Genomic DNA, 13,853 nt, shown 5'->3' on the forward strand with positions numbered 1-13,853 from the left:
CACTTTCCGTTATATTTATGTTTTCACTACACTTTCCGTTATCTTTTATATTTTCACTACACTTTCCGTTCGGGTTATTTCGCCAAAATTTCCATTTCAAATTTTTATTTCACGCTTCCGATATTCTGCTTGTTCGCGGAAGGCAGAGGTAAACTTTCATTACACTTTCCGTTATATTTATGTTTTCACTACACTTTCCGATACTTTTATATTTTCACCACACTTTCCGTTCACGATTATTTTCGCCAAAGTTTCCATCTGAAATTTTTTCTTCACGCTTCCGAAATTCTGCTCGCACCCAGAAGGCAGAGGTAAACTTTCATTACACTTTCCGTTATATTTATGTTTTCACTACACTTTCCGATACTTTTATATTTTCACCACACTTTCCGATACTTTTATATTTTCACCACACTTTCCGTTCATGATTTATTTTCGCCAAAATTTCCATCTGAAATGTTTTCTTCACGCTTCCGAAATTCTGCTGCTCCCAGAAGGCAGAGGTAAACTTTCATTACACTTTCCGTTATATTTATGTTTTCACTACACTTTCCGATACTTTTATATTTTCACCACACTTTCCGTTCACGATTATTTTCGCCAAAGTTTCCATCTGAAATATTTTCTTCACGCTTCCGAAATTCTGCTCGCTCCCAGAAGGCAGAGGTAAACTTTCATTACACTTTCCGTTATATTTATGTTTCACTACACTTTCCGATACTTTTATATTTTCACCACACTTTCCGTTCACGATTATTTTCGCCAAAGTTTCCATCTGAAATATTTTCTTCACGCTTCCGAAATTCTGCTCGCTCCCAGAAGGCAGAGGTAAACTTTCATTACACTTTCCGTTATATTTATGTTTTCACTACACTTTCCGTTATCTTTTATATTTTCACTACACTTTCCGTTCGGGTTATTTCGCCAAAATTTCCAATTCAAATTTTTATTTCACGCTTCCGATATTCTGCTTGCTCGCGGAAGGCAGAAGTAAACGTTCACTACACTTTCCGGTATATTTATGTTTTCACTACACTTTCCGCTACTTTTAAATTTTCACTACACTTTCCGTTTTCTTTTATATTTTCACTACACTTTCCGTTCGGGTTATTTCGCCAAAATTTCCATTTCAAATTTTTATTTCACGCTTCCGATATTCTGCTTGTTCGCGGAAGGCAGAGGTAAACGTTCACTACACTTTCCGTTATCTTTTATATTTTCACTACACTTTCCGTTATCTTTTATATTTTCACTACACTTTCCGTTCGGGTTATTTCGCCAAAATTTCCAATTCAAATTTTTATTTCACGCTTCCGATATTCTGCTTGCTACCGGAGGGCAGAGGTCGATTAAGTTTGACGATAGTCGTGTCACTAAGTGTTCTGGCGATGTTCTAAATTTACTGTAGTCTCTGGAGATACCCTACATTTTGTTTTATAAAAGAGAAGACATTAGTAGATCAAGATGTTCACATGATGTGGTGCTTGCTGCTGCTGCAGGTTTTTCCGGGTTTTCCTGCAGCTGAAAAAGCAAATGCGCCACTGGAATCATCAATGAAGTCGCCCCTCCGGAGCGTCAATTAAATTTTGTTGTTTCATAATTTCATGATTTGTATTACTTTCTTGACCTGAGACTTACTTCAAAAATATAAAAAATACACACGAATTCATTTCATAAGCTTTTGTGGTTCTGAAAAGAACCTTTTTTTTATGGAAACGGTAAGGACAATACAGGGGGAGGCATTAAATTCAACCGCCAAATCCGTACAAGGTTCGACCTTGCCTTTTCAGGGCGTATACAACATCCATGGCTGTGACGGTTTTGCGTTTCGCATGTTCGGTATATGTTACGGCATCTCTGATAACATTTTCGAGAAATACTTTGAGTACTCCACGAGTTTCTTCGTATATCAAACCCGAAATACGTTTAACACCACCTCGACGGGCTAATCTTCTAATGGCAGGTTTCGTTATTCCTTGGATATTATCACGCAATACTTTACGATGACGTTTCGCTCCTCCTTTTCCTAAACCTTTACCTCCCTTGCCACGACCAGTCATTTCGAATGTTAAGAATAAATTATATACTGCACGATACGAATGAAATACTGTTAGTGATACTAACGACAGACTTCGACTAAAGTTCTACACCGAACTCGGTCGGGTTTTGTTAAATTTCATGACTCCGCCCACAACTGGAAATCGGACCAATGGCGTCTCGTCTAGATGGTATATAATAGTTGGCGTGTATAAGCCGACTCAGTTCATATGTTGTCCGTCTATCGTTCGGTATACATTTCGTTCGTTACAATTCGCAATAGGTTTTGAAAATGGCTCGTACCAAGCAGACCGCTCGTAAATCGACTGGAGGTAAAGCTCCGAGAAAACAATTAGCTACTAAAGCAGCTCGCAAAAGTGCACCGGCTACGGGAGGTGTTAAAAAACCTCATCGTTACAGACCCGGTACTGTTGCTCTCCGAGAAATTCGACGTTATCAGAAGAGTACTGAATTGTTGATTAGGAAATTACCCTTTCAACGTTTAGTTCGAGAAATCGCTCAAGATTTCAAAACCGATTTACGATTCCAAAGTTCAGCCGTCATGGCTTTGCAAGAAGCTAGCGAGGCGTATTTGGTAGGACTCTTCGAAGATACGAATTTGTGCGCCATTCACGCCAAGCGCGTTACCATTATGCCCAAAGACATTCAGTTAGCAAGGAGAATACGCGGAGAACGAGCTTAATTTCATATATATATATCCCAATATATATTGAAAATATATACAAAAAAAAGGTTCTTTTCAGAACCACAAAATGCAATTGATGAAAGAATTCGTTTATCGATAGATATGAATGAATGAATGAATGAATGTATGATATTTTCAATAACTCGCATCACGTAAATATTAAATCACGGGTGTTTGCAGAACATGTTCAGTATGATCCAAATATGGATTATAATACTGAAATTTTTTACTTTCCGAAACGAATCTTTCGAAAAGATCATTTTTAGAAACGGCTGAGATAAATAACGAAAAACAAGCGATCACTGAATGAAAGATCGCTCATAACATCACCATCTTTTCGTAAATTTCCTCTGATTCATATTTTTGAATACCTGGCATAAATCTCGAGTGACTTTTTGTAATATACCCTATACCAAAAATGAATCGTTCTCGAGATATTCGATCGTTTATACAGAAAAAGTAGGTATTATTCGGTTCTCGAGCCATTTCCCTATAAAATTGAAAACAAGTCTCATAGAATACATAAGCTATTATTGATTCATCAAAATATTACATTCCGTCGTCTTGTAGGAGGAGTAACATTTCCAAAATGATGAACGAGGTATTAGGAGTCGATGAGTAATTCTGAAGATATAAAAATCAGTGATTTCTCAAATGGAACACCCTTAGTTTGGAAATCTCGAAATGATTTTGACTCATTTTCCTGAAACGATCCCAATATCAGAAAATAAGTCAACTGTTCACAAGACATATTTCAATGAAATAGAAAGACAGAGCAATATTTTTTAATTTTTACTCTTTTACGAAATTATTCGATTCATATCAATTCGATAGTCGGCGGCGGCGGCGGAAGAAATATTATTTATCTATTTTTTTTCTGTTTATAGGGATAGGCTAGGTAGGTAGTTCTGACTATTTATTTATATATTTGTTGGACAGTTGAATTATATACGAATTCTTGTAAAAAAAATTGTGGCCCTGAAAAGGGCCATTTGTTTTCTTAGACTTCGTCGCCGGAGAGAGAAGTCAACTGATAGAAGAATTTACTTCTTCTTTTTTGGAGAGGCAGCTTTTTTGGCTTTCGGAGAAGATGCCGATGCAGGGGTCGCTTTCGCGGTTTTCGGTTTGGGTGCTTTCGGCTTTTTTGTTGGTCCTTTGTTAGTTTTCTTTGCTTTCGAAGGAGACTTGGTTTTACTAGCAGAAGTCGCGGACGAAACCTTAGAAGCGACGGTCTTTTTATCCTCGGCAGTTACCTTTTTAGGCTTGGCTGCGGCAGCCGCTTTCTTTTCCGGAGAGGCTTTCTTACCTTTCGGTGATGCAGCAGCCTTCTTGCCGGTTTTAGCTTTTTCACCAGCTACGCGTTTAACGGGAGTTTTTTTGGCCTTCGCACCGGCCGTACCGGACGTTTTCTTTTCGGTAGCCGACGGTTTTGCCGAACCAGAAGATGCCGATGCCAATTTGAACGACCCCGATGCACCTTTTCCTTTAGTTTGTACTAATGATCCGGAAGCAACCGCAGATTTAAGATATTTCTTGATGAAAGGTGCCACTTTTTCTGCGTCAGCCTTATAATTCGCCGCAATATATTTTTTTATGGCTTGTAAAGAGGAACCACCCCGTTCCTTCAATCCTTTAATAGCGTTATTAACCATTTCCGACGTAGGTGGGTGAGAAGGTTTACTTCTTGGATTTTTAACTTTCTTTTCTTTCTTCGCAGTAGACTGTGCCTGCGGCGACGAAGATGAATTAGCCGAAGCCGAAGAATTCTGATTTTCTATGTCTGCCATAGTAAAAAAACAACTGACAATATATTCTCGGAAGATAGATGCTACACTCGTTAGGCGTCTAGAGAGAATGATGTAGTCCTCTGGTGTTCCGTTTGTTTAAATATTCTGGGTCGAAGCACAGGCGGACGGGAGACTGAACGCTCGACATTCTCGTTAGACACGATATTGACGGCTTCCATTCTGCTGTCGAAATGTTCGCATCAACTTCTTTACGAAATCAATGCCGGTTTCCTATTTAGACTTCGACTAGCACAATAACGTGGATAGATTCTACGTATTCCGAAAATATTTTCTGATAAGAAAAAGCTAATATTAAACCTCGACAACTCACAGTAAATTACAATGAAATATGAAGTATTGATGATTTTGACGTAACTCCAGACAATTCCTTTCCGAAAATACTCGTAATCGATGATCTGGAAGGAACCTTCGAATAAATATCATAGGCGCGACTGTCTATAGAAACATGATACATTAGCCGATAATACTCGATAAATACACGAGTGAATAGGGGCATCGAAGAGACCTCGTGTCTACCTTCATACACGACTATAACCAAGAACCGACGCTTCTAATAGCATCAACATTTTCAAAAATTATCCCTATAAAAGTGTTCGATGAAAACGGCATTCGAATAATAACGAACGTTATTAATGTTATATTCGATAAGATATAATCATCGTAATATACTTTCAATAAAAAGGTCGATACTACAACACGAACGAACGAACGAACGAACGACGATACTGTGAGCTCTATCTATAACGGAGTAATACACACCCACCCCCACCCGAAATATATAAATCGTCAATGTTATAGTCGAAATCAGAAATGCTAATCATAAACGTTTTTAGACAACATATTAGCACGTAAATAAAAAACACGTTAAAAAATAACATAAGTAATAGAGTACATGACTAGTATAACAGTAACGAACGTTAACTTTTTAGGTTGATAGGTAGGTAAGCACCATCTAAATATAGGTGGCAAAATTATTTATTATCATCGCGCGTTTCACGAAAGGAGGTAACAATGTACTGATAACAAGGCAACCCAACCGAGTGAGACCTAGCGCCCTAGCAAAAATAAATTATCATTCAGCGTCGAAACGATATTGTAAGAATTCTTTCATAAATATTTTGTGGTTCTGAAAAGAACCGTTTTTTTTTAAGAATGTATATCGTAGACCGGAATAAGTAAATTATTTCGAACTGGTATATTTCGTAACTGCTTTGGTGCCTTCGCTGACGGCGTGCTTCGCCAATTCACCAGGAAGTAACAGACGTACTGCAGTCTGAATTTCTCTGCTCGTAATAGTCGATCGCTTGTTATAATGAGCAAGACGGGAGGCTTCCGCTGCGATACGCTCAAATATATCATTTACGAAACTGTTCATGATGCTCATCGCTTTACTGGATATTCCGGTATCGGGATGGACTTGTTTCAATACTTTGTAGATATAAATTGCGTAACTTTCCTTCCTCCTCCTCTTCTTTTTCTTATCGGTCTTCGATATATTCTTTTGGGCCTTTCCGGCCTTCTTCGCAGCCTTTCCACTAGCTTTGGGTGGCATTCTGAAAATTTAATTTCGTCAATATCAAACAAACAAGTACTATCGTGCAGGTTTGCTTTCGACTCAATGTAAAAGACGCCACTCTGTCGTCACTATTTCAGATAGTAACTGGAACTCTAGTAGGCTCCGCCCACCGGAAAGTTGAGCGTTCGAGAACGCCCATTGGTCGGTAGGACGGTATTAATACAGGTCGATTCTATATAGAAATCATTGTATAGAAAGCTACTGTTAGAGCAACATCGAATAATTCTCAGTGAATTCTTTAAATTTATCCGATATATAATACTAATCTACGATTCGACATGTCTGGACGTGGAAAAGGAGGTAAAGTTAAGGGAAAGGCAAAGTCCCGTTCCAGTCGGGCTGGACTCCAATTCCCAGTAGGACGTATTCATCGACTCCTTCGTAAGGGAAATTATGCCGAACGAGTTGGTGCCGGCGCCCCGGTTTACTTAGCCGCAGTAATGGAATATTTGGCAGCTGAAGTCTTGGAATTGGCCGGTAATGCGGCTCGCGATAACAAAAAAACCCGTATCATTCCTAGACATTTACAGCTGGCCATTCGAAACGACGAAGAACTCAATAAATTGTTATCAGGAGTAACCATTGCTCAAGGTGGTGTTTTGCCCAATATTCAGGCGGTTTTGTTACCGAAAAAAACCGAAAAGAAGGCATAAGTACACATTTCCTGAGAGAGGAAAGCGACAAATAAAATATCGGCCCTTATCAGGGCCACAACGATTTTCTCTAATGAATTCGACAATTGCATATATTTTTTTTTATTTTCTTGTCATCGCTTTTCGATACAATTGTTGACGCAGCACGATATGCGATTGTTTCTTTCTTGCTTGCGCATATTTACGTATACATGTATACATGATTAATAATATTATTATTGTTCAACTTCTTATTTTCGTGCCGAAACAAGTGATTTCTATTTGCTGAAATCAAATATCAGAATGTCTGTACGTTTATTCGTGATGAAAATAAAATGTATGCAGTAATATCAGATTTAGGTATACAAATGAATAAACATAACAATATCCATAGAAATATTATACATTCTTGTTCGTGGAATTACAATATAGACAATCATGAGTAAATTGGAATGAATAAATGAAAACAAAAAAAATTATACCTAATTAAATTATATAGCATAGATGAATGCATACATACATTTCAATATCTGCAGAAATGAATGACGAGTATATAAAAATAGGTTGTTATTATTATTCATAGTAATTTGTGAAATGGGATAGATGAATATTATAAGCATAAAACAATAATATTTGGACAGTGGTTCATTAACCTTCGATCAGTTTATGAATATTCATTTTTTCAATTTTTTCTTTACGTACAAATGGTATCGCGTTTTAAAGCGGCGTTTCAGAAAAGTTTCATATGTAATTTCTATTGGTGAATAATTGAATAGTTTGGGAGCTACCTAGCTAGCTAGCTAGATACCAGTAGCTTCCCTGTCCTATAGATTTAGAAACCGAGTGGTATATAATCTAATTGTACAGATCGTTCTTCTCTTTTCTTCTTCGTATACAGATGTAGTAAGGTTGAAATTAATAATTTCGTTAAGTATACAGGATAAAATGAAGCAATTATTCAGGTAATCAAAAGAATGACAGATAATGCTTAAAATTAGATGGGTATATCGTTCGAATTTAATTTGGTAATTCGTTAATTATTACTCACACCAAAGTAAAGTATATAAATCGAATTCGTTTTGAAAACAAATTGTGGTTCTGAAAAGAACCGTTTTTTTTTTGTAAATTTCTCGTCGGAATATGAATCTAACCGCCGAAACCATATAATGTACGCCCTTGACGTTTGAGAGCGTATACTACGTCCATGGCCGTGACGGTTTTTCTTTTGGCGTGTTCTGTATATGTTACCGCATCTCTGATAACATTTTCGAGAAATACTTTGAGTACTCCACGAGTTTCTTCGTATATCAATCCGGATATACGTTTTACACCTCCACGACGAGCTAATCTTCTGATGGCAGGCTTCGTAATTCCTTGAATATTATCTCGCAACACTTTGCGATGTCTTTTTGCTCCGCCTTTTCCTAATCCCTTTCCTCCTTTTCCTCTACCAGTCATTTTGTGTAATACAAACGGAAGATTATAGAGAAAAAAAGTACGAGCGAAATACGTTATTACTACTTCGAATGCTCGAGAACAACTGAAGGCCGTCGGCGCTGGAAATGTTACCAATGTCCAGATCTTTAACAAAAGCGATTAGAGTATATTAACCGCGAGAACGAATGATCATCGAGAGACGGCAGCGAGCAAGGTAGGCGGAGCCTGCGCGCGCTCGCCGCGAACGAATAAATACCGCGCGCCGCGGTCGGAACGGGCAGAGCTCGACTTCTGCTAGTCAAGTCCGCTTCGCAGTTTGCGCTCGAGTTACTAAGAATTACAAAAATCTTAGAGGAGATTTTGCTGAATAATAAATTGACAATATAATTGTAAATGGAAACCTAAAAGACTGGACATTGGTTTTGTCTAACTTCGAATTAGAAAGATTGTACAAGGAGTCTTCGGCTACAGTTTCTACTGGCAGAGATTTGGGAAGTAAAAAAACCAAATTTACTTCCCAATCTGAATTCGTATACGACCACACTGTGGAACAGATTTTCTGGCCTTTATCAAGGCCGAGCTCCAGCGACGACCCAGAAATCAGGAATCCAGGATATATTATAAAACAGGTCTTTCTCAAGGCCAGACTACTGCAAACGGAACTTTTCAGTTCTAATCCTGCCCTTCTCAGGGCTTACACAAAGAATTCGCATTTCTTCGTCTTCGGCACTACGCCGCACCGAGGGACCCACTAGCCGGCCTCCTTGGACGTATTTGGCCTACCCAGGCTTGAATACATCGGGAGGTACGCCTACCCAGTATATCTAAGGGACAGTCTACGTGGGCTGTCCCATTGCACTGATATCTGGGGGCTTTAAAGCGACCCTGCGCCTCCGGAGGCGGTCTCTTTCCTTCGGGCCTAGGGAGTTAGGTAGGTCAAATCGCGATAGTGTGTCGGCTAGGTGGTTAGGGATCGTAGGGAACCCTCTGGTCCGGCCTAGTGCCATCGTGGTGGCCAGCTGTACCCCCGCGGCGCCTGTTAGACAGCTAGAAAGTTTAGGGTATACTAATAATAAATTCGAGACTTTGTGGTGTAAACAAAAGAAGGTCTTGCCCCGGAAATCTGCGACGATGCAGGGGACGCGAGGCGTTCAGGACTGGGAGTTAATCTTCGAGGACGACGATACATACGGAAATAGATCCTCCGGTGGCCTAGCACCCGCCGGCTCTGGTCTGCCTGCGACGAGCGACCTAGGAGCAAGAGGTCTCTTGCAAACTCACGCCCAGCCGGGTACCTTTTTGGGACCGCTCCGGGAACCGTCTCGGCGTCATGGCGCCCAACGTGGGGCACAAATGAGTCTCCCGAAGGAGGCATCAACACTAGAAGCTACTTCTTTTGACGAAGAAGCGAGATTTGGGATAGAGGAAAGGCAAACTAACCCTTTCAGTAGGCTTACGTCAAGCTTTGATGAAGGAGCTGATGCACCGGGTTTCGAAAGCCCTAGCAGCACCTTCAGGGATGCAGAAGGGGGGTCCTTCCATGTGATAAGTGAAGGAGAATCTCCTTCATCCCTTCCAACCACCTTGACTCTCCCAAGGATAACTACAGGACACGTTAGTCCTTCTCAAGAATGGCCCTCTCTGGCTTCGGGCCAAATAAAAACAAGCCAGTGGCGCCCACAGAAACAGGTTTCTTTCCAGCCCCAAGTGGAGACCACGAAAGAACCAGTAAAAAGGGAGAATCCTGTATCACAGGACGACCCAATAAATCGTTTGGCAGTAGCACTGTGTAATGCAATAGGCCAGGCTCAGAGGTCAAACAATAGCCGGTTTGAACGATTTCGGCTACCCACTTTTTCAGGAAGTGAAAATGAGGACCCTAAGGTCTTCATATCAAAGTTAACTGTAGAACTAGAAAGGAGTGGAGTACCAGAAGAAGATTGGGTCCATATCCTGTTCGCCCAGTTAACAGGGGAGGCCACGAAATGGGCCTCGATCTACGCACAAACTCAGATATCGTGGCAAATGATGGTGTCACGCCTAACTCAAAAGTATGCCAGCCCAGAAATGCTGGCAAAGCTCACTTCCAAGTTTTATGGTGAGAACCAGGATCGCAATACGAAGGTCGACGTATTCATCATAAGGAAGCTTGGACTCGCAAAGAGGTTGTTTCCGTATATGCGAGAACGAGAAGTTCTGCCCATTATAACCCAGCTGCTGTTGCCTGAACTGAGATGTTTCTTTAGGGGGAAAAGTTACTCAGATATAGAAACATTTATACAGGACGCGGCTGGTATCGAAGAAGACGTACGGCTGTCTAAATCAGTCCCTAGAAGCTTCAATACTCAAACCAGCCCAAACTCAACCAATTCCCAGGCTAACAATGCTCCGCGTAGCCAAGGAAATTGGAGTAACAATAGGGCAAGCAATTCAACAGAAGTGTATCGACCACCACATCGAGCAACCCAGCAACAGGGACCACCTTCGTCTAGGCCGAGCCCCAACGCTTCTCGTGGGAGCCACAATAATGTAGTAGAGACAGCTCCCACTCTCCAAAACGGAGAGGCGGAAAACTAGATGGGGCCGGAGTGGACAGCAGTGGAGAGCTAAAGGCCCCAATGAATTTCAACCACTGCAATAATATAAGCCCCTGCGCGAAAGTAATTCCTTCAGATCTCGAGTGCTACATGTCACTCGCTGAAGAACGCCCCCTTCTCGGAAGAAGCCTTCCGAGAATCCCCTGTGTAATAAATTCCTTGAATCTCTCAGCCTTAGTAGACACCGGAGCCTCTAGTAACTTCATTCAATCCGGCGTTCTAGCCAATATGGACCTGACCAGGCTCCCGAACCCGGCCACGGTATTTATGGGATGCGAGAGCAATGTAAGTCAGAGTTTGGGCCAGATTACGCTACCAGTGGAGATTGAAGAAAGGAGGTTTGAAATTAAATTCACCGTATTGTCCAAACTACAGGAGAAGGTCATCTTTGGCCTTCCTTTCCTCCGAAAAACCCAGGCCACGATTGATGTTGGCCGAGGGTCAATTTATTTTGGCCAAGCTCCGCGCTTATGTATATACTTTGAGGCTGATAATGCAAAACAGAGATCCCTGAGAACTATTAGTCCTGTACAACTGGAGGATTCCCAATTTTCCGGAGAAACAAAGGACAAGATATTGGCAGTAATAAATCAGTTTCCCGATGTGTTCGAGGAAACGATCCGCCAACCTCAAACTAAGGCGGTAGTCCACAAAATCCGCGTTCGCGAAGAACGACCATTTAGGCAGTCCAGATACGGCAAAATGTCAGAGGCACGGAAGGCAATTGTCCACGAAGAAATTTCTAAGTTACTAGAAGCAGGGGTAATTGCCAGAAGTACCTCGCCGTACTGTTCCCCGGTGGTTCTTGTTCCCAAGAAGGAGGGAAAGTTGCGGTTTTGTGTGGACTACCGGCAAATCAATAAATTGATTATTACCGAGGCCCCATACTTACCACCAATACAGGAGACTGTTCGTGAAATGGGCAAAGCATCCCTATTCACCACGTTAGATCTCCGAAATGGATTTTGGCAAGCTCCCCTGGACCGAGAGTCCCGAAAGTATACGGCTTTTGGAGGTCCAGACGGAGCAGTATACGAATTTAAAGTCCTGAGTTTTGGATTAAAAAATGGACCTGCAGTGTTCCAAAAGCTAATGTCAGAGGTTCTGGTAGGCTTTGTAGATAAATTCTGCAAAGTCTACCTCGACGATATAATCGTTTACTCGCACAGCCTAGAGGAACACTGCAACCATTTACAGTTAATCCTGGAGCGGCTTCGACTACATGGGCTGTGGCTTTCGCCATCAAAATGCAAATTCGGATCTACCACCCTAAACTATTTAGGTAGAGTCGTCTCCAAAGACGGTAACAAGCCCCAGGAACAACATATTTTGCACGTCCAAGAATTTCCTCCCCCATCGAATATCAAACAAGTGCGAGCTTTCCTAGGCACTGCCGGATGGCTTCGGGAATATATCCCGAAGTTTGCCGAAGTGGCCGCACCCCTCACAGACCTCATAGACAAAAAGAAAAAGTTCCAATGGAGTCAGGAAGCTCAAAGGAGCTTCCAGGCTATTAAAGATGCAGTGTCACAACCCCTGGAACTGGCACGACCTGACCCTGATCTCCCTTACGGCTTGCAAACAGACGCCAGCCACATCGGCATTGGTGCGGTGTTATTTCAACTGGAACCGCAGACCAAGGAACGAAAGATAATTGCATACGGCAGCGCAAAATTAAACGCGACTGAGCGCAAATATCATATAAATGAGATTGAATGCCTTGCCGTGGTATGGGGGATTAAAAAATATAGACACTACCTTCAAGACGGTCACTTCACGCTGTTTACGGACAACTCGGCCCTAACGTGGCTGGATCGTATGAAGGATGAGAAAGCCAAATTAACCCGTTGGTCTCTACTCCTCCAGGAGTACGACTTCACGATAGAACATATTCCGGGGAAGAGAAACCAACTCCCGGATTTTCTTTCACGAAACCCCACGGAAAATGAAACTAATGTCGATATAGACAATGACGTAGAGAGGATGTTTTTCCCTCATAAAAAGGCCGACGGCGATGAGGAAAATGAAGACGAGATGCTGTGCCAGTTGATGGATGAATTGAGCGAAATGCTCAACGTCTGCGACATGGTCTGTGTGACAACCGGCGATTTCGAGACATTGAACCAGTTGCGAACCTGGTTTGAAGAGATCGCTGAGTTGCAAAAAGCCAGTGACAGCGTTAGGCGGTTCCGGATCCGGATCGAGAGGGCCCGGACTAACCCGGAACCGTCTGAATACGAACAACGTATTTTGCATGATTTTGTTATGGAGGATAATCTACTTTATTACATCGGACCAAACCAAGACGTGAAAAGGTTGCTAGTCCCGAGGCGCTGTTGGGACACGTTGATCAAACGATACCATGATGGCGCCGGACATCCGGGAATCGATGAGACTCAGAATCAAGTCAGCAGGCATTTTTATTGGTCCAATATGCGTAAACAAATCGCAGCGTACGTAAACACTTGCTTGACTTGCGCGACCACTAAGAGAAGTCCCCCGCAGGAGGCTGCCCCTTTGCGTCCCAACGAACCGGAACGACCGTGGCAGATGGTATCTATCGATGTTCTGGGACCCTACAGCCCTAGTGAAAAGGGAAACCGATACATTTTACTAGCCACCGATTGCTTTAGTAAGTGGGTGGAGTGCCGCACAGTAGAATCTGCTCAAGCAAATACAGCAATCGAGTTTGTGGCACAGGAAGTTGGTTATCGGTGGGGATTCCCAGAAATAATCATTAGCGATAGTGCTGCTATGTTCCTCGGACGGAACTGGGAAACGTTCTGCGAAAGAAATGAGATTCAGATCAGGAATAGTCCGGGCTATCATCAACAGGCCAATCCAGTCGAGCGGCGAGTTCAAGAGCTGAAAAAAATGCTGCGGGCTGCCCTAATCGGGAAGCCAGAGTCACAGTGGGAACGTCTCTTGCCAGAGGCGATTTTTAACTTGAGAACGAGAGTAAACGCCGCGACTGGTATGACACCGTGTCAGCTTTTACTGGGCTATGAATTGCCTCGGCCAGGCGACTGGGACACTCCTTTGCAAAAGAGGCGAAAACCT

General features: G+C 42.0%; 1 protein-coding gene across 1 annotated transcript; it reads right to left on the reverse strand.

Moving 5' to 3' along the window:
- Positions 1-5,667: 5,667 nt before the first annotated feature.
- Positions 5,668-6,103, reverse strand: LOC141485993 (histone H2B). Its single transcript, XM_074183752.1, has one exon. It carries the CDS (start codon positions 6,101-6,103, stop codon positions 5,732-5,734), a length of 372 nt encoding a protein of 123 aa, XP_074039853.1. The 3' UTR covers positions 5,668-5,731.
- Positions 6,104-13,853: the final 7,750 nt, after the last annotated feature.

The sequence above is a fragment of the Leptinotarsa decemlineata genome, unplaced genomic scaffold (genome assembly GCF_025532065.1).
Source record: "Leptinotarsa decemlineata unplaced genomic scaffold, Ldec_3_MD MMD2_tig00026342_RagTag_RagTag, whole genome shotgun sequence".
NCBI lineage: Eukaryota > Metazoa > Arthropoda > Insecta > Coleoptera > Chrysomelidae > Leptinotarsa > Leptinotarsa decemlineata.

Bases quoted from the DNA above. Each gene is read 5' to 3' on its own strand.
- LOC141485993 (XM_074183752.1), bottom strand. From the start codon at position 6,103: ATGCCACCCAAAGCTAGTGGAAAGGCTGCGAAGAAGGCCGGAAAGGCC.